At 50.2% G+C, this 8,430-nt stretch overlaps 1 protein-coding gene across 1 annotated transcript; it reads left to right on the top strand.

Moving 5' to 3' along the window:
- Window positions 1–668: 668 nt before the first annotated feature.
- On the top strand, window positions 669–7,554 carry LOC102424507 (rab effector MyRIP-like; the record flags this gene model as incomplete). Its single annotated transcript, XM_023749275.1, has 3 exons — window positions 669–1,436; window positions 6,243–6,393; window positions 7,509–7,554. Coding segments are annotated over exons 1-3 (965 nt in total), but the record flags the coding sequence as incomplete, so codon positions are not given.
- Between the last annotated feature and the right edge of the window lie 876 nt (window positions 7,555–8,430).

Below are 8,430 nucleotides of genomic sequence, written 5' to 3'. Positions count from 1 at the left end.
AGGAGGGGGTGGCGAGGAGCAGGGTCCCAGAGGATGCCCCCAGTGGACAAAGAGAATGTGGTCTTGGAGCCCAGATGCGACGTTGAGCAGTTCCCATGATGCAGCTCGACAACCAAGGTTTTCATAAGGTTGAGTGTTCGTGGAGACGTCTGTGCTCTTGCCGAGAAAGAAGTTGGCCAACTTCTAGCTTCCCCAGGGGAACATGGCAACCTGGGATTGCCAGAGGCAGGGGAGGAGAGGAGGCGGCACCGGGCTGACTCCCACGCCATCTGTCAAGGCTGTTGTGAGTGAGGTCTGTACAGTTGCTGAGGGCAGGGTGTGCTAACCTGTGAGGTGGGCCAGGCAGGTGATGGAATCAGGTGATGGTGTCTTCTCCCATCCAATGAGGAAAAGGAGGATCTAAGAGACAAAACCATGGCCAAAGTCAAAGGGCCAGGACCTGAGGCTGCCATCAGCAGCCTTCCCCTCTCGCCATCGCTGCCCAGGCCAGGCCAGCTGAGGACAGGAGTGGGGCAACTCTCGGAGACGGAGGGGACCATCTACCTAGGTGGCATTAGATAGGAGTCAGATCTCTGAGTTTCTCTTCATCTGTGCAGCACTGGGGCCCTGGGAGGCCTCGAGGGACTTCCTGGGGACCTTTAAACTTGTCCCCAGTTAGGTGTGCCCCTATGGACTTCCTGGAGCAGCTGCTCCCCAAGACCCCAGGAGCCAGTCATGGGGCAGTGGCAGGTGGCAACCTCGCCTGCTCTAAGCTGATAACGGCCTCTCTGGTTTCTCTCTCCCTCCCACCTACAGACCGGGCCCCCGTTTTGCAGAGCCCCGATGGGAACTGGGTGGCGCTGAAGGATGGCGTGCTGCCCCCCGCCCGCCTGCTGGCCAAACCTAAGAGTGGCGCATTCCAGGCCCTGGAGGCTGCCTCCAGCATGGCCTCCGCCTACGATGAGATGGGCTCCGACAGCGAGGAGGACTTTGACTGGAGTGAGGCCTTGAGCACGCTATGCCCACGGCCCCAGGATCTGCCCAGGAACCCCCAGCCTCAGCCCATGCAGGCCCAAGGCTTGGACCAAGTCCCCTCCGCCACCTCTGCTCCCTCCAGGCTTTCCCCCCACCTCGAGGCCACGTGCTCTGACTCAGAGACGTCCTCCACGGGCTCCTCCCGGGAAACAGGGCACCATCGGGCCAGGCTGTCCTGGCTGCAGAGGAAGGCTCCTAGGACCCCTGTCGCCGAAAAGATGCACCTCCAGGGGGAGCTGGACGTGAACTTCAATCCCCAGGCAGCCAGCAGGGAGACCTCGGACAGCAGCGAGCCTGAGGAGGCCCACCACGCGCCAGACCGGCGGGCCCGGAGGTGGAGAAGGGCCCGCGTGGGCTCAGAGGATCCAAGCAAGGAGCTATCTTCCCCCAACGCCCATTCCCAGGAGCTGAACACCCACCAGGTAATAAAATAGGTGCGTGCAAGCGCGCGCGCACACTTTCCGGGAGGATGTGCACTCCTTCAAGCACGGTTGGCATAGAGAGTCCGGGGTTAAGACTTCAGACCCAGATTCTCATCATGATGTTTGCTGCTAGGTAGCTGAGCGACACAGACAGGTCACATCAACTCTCTGGCGTTCCACGGCCCCTCAGAGATGAGAGCTTAGAGTTCAAAGTAGCTTTGCAAGGTGTGGCCCCAGACCAGCAGCATCGGGGAACATGCTGGAAATGCAGATTCGCAGGCCCCACCCAGTCCTGCTGGATCCAGCCATCTCTGTGGCAGTGAACTCTCCTGATAATCCTGTGCATGCAAGTGTGAGGGCCACTGGCACCAGGGGAAGGGCCTGGGGCCTAGAGTCAGCCTTCCTGGTTCAAGTCCAGCTATGTGACCTGGGCAAAGCATCTCTCTAGGTCTCAGCTTCCTCGTCTGTAAATGGAGATACTAGTGGAATCCACTTCAAAGAAGGGTTGAGGGGAGTGAATGTCACAGAATTTGGCGTCAGTCCTACCTGACCTGTGCATATCGTGCCTAGAAAAGGCCCGTATTTGGGCTAAGCTCTCATTTTCTCTGTAAAACAAGATCATTAAAAGTGATCTCAGGATTGTTGTGACGATAGAGTAAATACAAAGTTCTGTGCAACTGGGAATCATTATCACCTAGCTCAGGTGCAGACTGCTTTCCCGAAACTGTGAGTAACTTCCCTCCGGGATATTCTTGAGGGTCGTCTGCACACTTGCAGGTATAAAATGCCATATACGCAGCATAAGTAGGTGCTTGAAGCTTCCTATTTATTCTGAAGTGACTTGCAAGTTATCTTTTGGTCTTCATCTTTGCAAGGCGTCGATAAAGAGAAGGCAAGCGCTGAGAGAAAGGTGATGGCTTGGACCAGTGTTGTGTCCACCTTCCCTGGCAGTGTCCTCTCCTCTCCACTAGGTGGCGATGGCGTTGCACTTCCAGGGACTTCGAAACTCTGGTCTCCCGATCCTCCCTTCTCTTTAGTTTACTAGAGCAGTTCTCTTCTCAAAAGAAAAAAATATATATATAGTTTACCTGTATACTTTTAAATTATAAATTTCAAAACACAGATATTATCCCCCTTGACCACAATCCTAAATCCCTGTTATCTTTCCCCAAATGACTACAGTTGTATTTGTGCATTTATACGCATATAGTACATTTAGAAATATAGTTCTGTAAATGTATCTGTGTTTTAGCAAAACCAGCGTCTTTCTATCCATATTCTTCTTCCTCTTTCTCTTAACAATAAGTCATAGGGATGTCAGCACACACAGAACTGCTCATCGTACCTGCATCGCGTGTACGAGAGTGTGGGAGTGGGAGCAATCCATCCGGGGTGCAAGCCGTGAGGGTGCCTTTGCCTGTAGGGAGTTCTTAAACAAAACTAAATCTAACAGAAGTCAGTCTCTTTCTTATCGCTCTGAACCATGCACGGAAAAGTCTAAGTGATGCTAGTGATGGAAAACTTCCCCACGGGGGCAGGCTGCTGCCAGCGTCCACCCAACCCCCTGGGCTTTCCACTCTCCATGGTGGGGAGGGACCACCACCCACAGTTCCCAGAAAGATGGACATTAAAGACTTTCCAGAGGCTGAGGTTATAAACAACGCCGCGGAGAATATCACTGTGCAAGTCTCTTTGCACAAGTACAGGAAGTAGAATTGCTGACTTGAGGTACATGGATCTTTCATTCTAATGAGTACTGGCCAGATCAAGCTCCCAAAGCCTCATAGCAGTTCACGCGGCCAAGCACTGTTTGAGTGTGTTTCCCCTGTTGTCCACAGTACTTAGTGCCGTCAGCCTGTGAAACTGTCACCACCTTAAGTGAGGGAAGAAATGCATTTCTTTTCAGTTAACATTTTCATAGTTACAACTGAGGTTGCGCATTTTTCCCGATATTTAAAGCTATTTGCATTTTTTTTCTTCTGTGAAAGACACATTTATCTCCTCCTGTTATTTTATTGGACCACTTGCCTTTTTCTTATTGATTTTTCCGAATGAGTTTTATTTTGTAATTATGTTGTAGATTTTAGTTTTTTGATGGTTACACATTGAAAATATTTTCCCCTTGTTTATCACTTTTGCCTTAACTTCATTTTACATGCGAAAGTTTTTGTTGCTAACAATTTGTCAATCGTTTTTCTTAATAATAATTTATCAATTATTTCCTTTATTTTTTATTTTGTACCTTGTTTAAGAAAGCTTTTTAAAAGACATTTTATTTATTTTTTCATCCTCACCCAGGGGTATGTTTTCATTGATTTGAGAGAAAGAGAAACATCAATGTGAGAAAGAACCATGAATCGGTTGCCTCCCATATGCATCCTGACTGGGGACCAAACCCGCCATCTAGGTATGCGCCCTGGCTGAGAATCCAACCTGCAACCTTTTTTAAAATTATTATTATTGCCCTAGCCGGTTTGGCTCAGTGGATAGAGCGTCAGTCTGCGGACTCAAGGGTCCCAGGTTCGATTCCGGTCAAGGGCATGTGCCTTGGGTGCGGGCATGTCCCCAGTGGGGAGTGTGCAGGAGGCAGCCGATCCGTGTTTCTCTCTCATTGATGTTTCTAACTCTCTGTCCCTCTCCCTTCCTCTCTGTAAAAAATCAATAAAATATATTTTTTTAAAAATTATTATTATATGCCGAAACCGGTTTGGCTCAGTGGATAGAGCGTCGGCCTGCGGACTGAAAGGTCCCAGGTTCGATTCTGGTCAAGGGCATGTACCTGGGTTGCGGGCACGTCCCCAGTGGGAGATGTGCAGGAGGCAGCTGGTCGATGTTTCTCTCTCATCGATGTTTCTAACTCTCTATCTCTCTCCCTTCCTCTCTGTAAAAAATCAATAAAATATATTTTTAAAAAATTATTATTATCATTTTAAATAGCAGGTTGTCAAGGTTGTTTCTCTTTTTTAAATGTTTTTATTGATTTTCAGGGAGAGGAAGAGAGAGATCGAAACATCAATGATGAGAGAGAATCTTCCATCGGCTGCCTCCTGCACACCTACCACAGAGGATAGAGCCCACAACCCCAGGATTGTGCTCCGACTGGAAATTGTACTGTGATCTCCTGGTTCATAGGTCAACTCTCAACCATTGAGCCACACCAACCGGGCCAACCCTTAACCTTTTGTTCTAACCAACTGAGCCACCGGGCCAGAACTGTCACACATCTTTTTAGCAAAACAGGATGGTCCAGATTCTGGTTGCAAATGTGCATGATGAAGCTCTTCCTGTCGAATGACTAACTAAATGAAAATATCATACTTTCTTGTCCTTAGGAATACATTGTGTGCTCATGGATTCTTGAGTTTAAGATAAGTCACCTAGGACGTTATCACCTGAAGACTCTTGGTCTGAGATTTTACTCATACACTTAACTTCACCATCATTGTTAGAGTCTGGAGATCTGTGTTTCTCTGCCAATTCATCTTCTGAGTCACCCAATAATTGTGAAGCATTGTTCTCTGTCCATTTCTTCTCTTTGTCATTATGAAATTTTGAATTCTCAACTGTATGCAGTGAGCTAAAAGCAGACTCAAAACGGTGATGATTTATTTCACTATTGAATCATTCTTCTAGGCAATTCTTTTCTTCCGTATTATTATCTCAGTCTCCTAGCATAATTGGGAATAACTGATGAGTAATCATGAAAAATATCTCCCAGGGTGATGAAACAGCAAAATATTTCAAAAGATGGGAAGAATTAGATCACGAAGATCCCATCGTGTACCTTAGAGTTACAAAAGGGCCCAGTGAACCCATGTGGTAAATGCAAGATAGAATGTTTTATTTTATTTAAAATATAAGTACATTTTCTATTCTTTGGAAGCCATTCACAAAGTGATAAAAGTCGTGAGATATCAAGCCTTATAAATAGATTGAACAACTAACTCAATGAGGAAACTCAAACACTAAAATTGGGTCTAGTAGACCCTGATGGTATGCTGCGGTTATCTTAACATTCCATATACATCTGCCCATGACAAGGCCAAGAATAAGTGAGAGTCACAGCCTCCGGTGCTCCTGGAGTTCCCCAGGCCTGGCCAGGGACTTGCTCACAGGGGGAGCTTAGGAGATGTTCACCAAGTGGAGAGTAGGAGCTGCAGCGTCATCACTAAGCTAGAACCATAATGACAAGGGAATACCACAGTATTCCTTACAGGTGTGCAAGGACCTTGCTGCATCTCAAAACCTTTGCCTGGCATCCTGTTCTTCCCTCTCTGCCTTTAGCTGAGTAGCTGCTATACTTTGATGCTCAACTCAGACATTGATTCCACAAGGAAGGCTTTTGCCTAATCCCCAGCGTCTCCCAGCAAGTGCCCCTTAGTGGCTATCAGAGCATCCCTCCCACCCCACCCCCTTCTCTGCACGCGCCATCATGGCGGCTAGTATGGAAGGTTTTACTGTGCCTCCTTCTCTAGGGGGGGTGGGCCGGATTTGCTCAGCCTTGCCTTATCAGCACCAGCATGGTGCCGCTCAGGCTGGGTGCTCAGCAAGTATTTTGTGACTAAAAACTCCTGATGAATTCCAACGTGTCTGAGTTTAGATGCTCACCTGTCCGAACCCTTTAGCAAAGTGTTAAGATGCATGTGTTTGAGGAAATAAAAGTGAAAAGTAAAAGCCCATCTGTGTTTCTCCAGACCAGGTCAGAGAGCTGTCACTTTCCTGGACGATCCTCCTGGGTGCCATTGGGGACGAACCACGTGACTGTAGGAGAGGCGTCCTCAGCTCACGATTCTGGTTTTCATTCAGGTGTTGGGTGACTTATCAGAGACCGACCGTGGCAATGAGACTCGGCACCCCCGGACCCGTGCCGACACCACGGAGGAGAAAGTGAGAAACAAGTTGTTCGAGTTGGCGATGAAAATGAGTGAGAAGGAGACGTCTTCGGGGAGGATCAGGAGTCCGAGCCCAAGACAGAGTCCGAGAATCAGAAAGAAAGTCTCTCCTCTGAAGACAACAGCCAGAGCATCCAGGAAGAGCTGAGGAAGGTAAGGGCCCGCTCTCTGCAGCCGGGTCTGGGGAAAGGTTCTGTATTTCGCACTTGAGATGGGCGGGGTCCCCAAAGAGCTCCCTCTGAAATGGCCCTCCCCGTGCGCTTGGGAGAACCCCGGGGAGCCCTTCGCGATGAGCTCTGAGTGGCACAGTCGGGACCCGGCGTGTGTTGTACGGAAGGCTTCCAAGACCTCTCGGCTCTCGCGAACTCTCCTTCGTCGACACAGCCCTTCGGGCTCACGTCTGTAGTTTCGTGCTCTGATCTCTCTCATTGGTGAGGAGCAGGGCTATCCCACCTCGCCCTGGGGGTTCTGCCTGCGGATTGGGATCATGTACCCATCCCTCCTTCAGGCAGTGATGACGCTCCATGCGTGGTCTTCGTGTGGAGGTGGCCTGCCGGACCGTTTATCCCTGCACTTTTCAGATCTGTGTGTGTTTGTCTTAGCCTCAGAATCCATATGTGAAATTCCGGAGTTTTAAACAGGTTAAAAACCCTTCCACTCCCAGGGCTCCCAGAGCCCCAAACACCTCCTCCCACTCCCCCACCCCCACCTGCCAGCCAGAGGTCCAAGCAACATTGTTTGACAACCACAGGAGGTAGACCCAACCCTTGAAGAAAGGGAATCCCAGACCCCCTGCCTCCGGTCAGTGCTCTGCCCCCTCCTCCTCCGTGTGCCTGGGCTCTCTCAGCAGCTTCTCCATGTACTTTCACGCTGAACTTGGCCACGTCAGCGTCGGGAAAACCCCTGATACCTCCAGTGGAGGGGAAGAGGCTGACACTTGACTGTGTCCTCTGTTTACTTCCTTTAGTAAAAACCCTATGAAGTAGATACTCAGGAAGAAACATCCCTCCACCCACATCTAGCAGGTTTCAGAGCTGGGGCTGCACCACGCACCTGCTTGGCCTCAAATCACCGGCTCCTTCCTTCACAATGAGCTGCCTCATCTGTAACTCAAGAGAAGCTCTTGTCTGGAAACTTCTAGATTTCCTTGCATGTATGATCAGTCTTTTCCTGTTTTGAGAATATGCCATCTACATCAACACGTTACTGGTCACCCACGTGCATGGGTGAGTGAGCCCCCTTCGCCTGCTCAGCAGTCAAGTTGAGGTACCAGGGAGAAGCCAGGCCAAGCTTCTGTAGAGAGAGCTTTATCCAGACGCCACTGTTCCTCCTGCCTCCACCCCTGGCCTGCTCTCTGAGAGCCAAGCAGAGGGATGTGCACATTCCCACGGACACAGTGACACCGGTGGCAGTTCAGGGTTCTTGGCGAAAACCCGCCTAGGAATTAGGGCTTCAGGTTCCTGTCCAGCAGCAGCAGAGCCATTTCATAAACGCATTTTCTCGTGATTGGACTCAGCCCTTGGCTGTGAGCAGACTGGGCCCTGGAGTCAGCTCCCTCTGGCTGGCTGTTGGGGAGCCCAGTGATGATTCAAGGATGGTCCCTGACGTCTGCATTTTAAGTAGCTGAAGAAGGAGCTTCTGGGGCTTGGGGCCCGTCCAGGAGCCTCCTGAGAACTGGGTTCCCAAGGGATCATGCTCTTTCTTGAAGCCAGCTTGGTTCCACGGAGCCTCAGGAGTCAGCCTTCCAAACCAGTGGGTCCTCGGAGCCCAGAAGTAAGCTCTTGTTTCTCCTCTCCTGCCAGGCAGGTGGCCCTGCCAGTGGTTCTGTAACCGAGTCCTGGCTGCATTGGTTCTTAGAACCATTTGCCTCTAGGTATGCAGGTGCTGTGTTCCTGAAAGGGGCGCGGAGGTGGGCCAAGTACTCCCCGCCTGAGCTAGGAGACCACACTCAGGGGCTGAATCTCCCACAAACCCCCCAATCTTCCTAGGCTTGGAACAGCGATCCCCAGGTGCCCTTCTGGCTTCAAAAATCCCATGTAGTGGGTTAAGTAGGTTTCTGTTTTCTGAGTAAGTATCATTTGTGACACTGTTTATGGCAGATG

The sequence above is a fragment of the Myotis lucifugus genome, unplaced genomic scaffold (assembly GCF_000147115.1).
Source record: "Myotis lucifugus unplaced genomic scaffold, Myoluc2.0 scaffold_4899, whole genome shotgun sequence".
Taxonomy (NCBI): Eukaryota; Metazoa; Chordata; class Mammalia; order Chiroptera; family Vespertilionidae; genus Myotis; species Myotis lucifugus.
The sequence above is the reverse complement of the archived record's forward strand: the minus strand, read 5'-3'. Positions and strand labels throughout refer to the sequence as shown.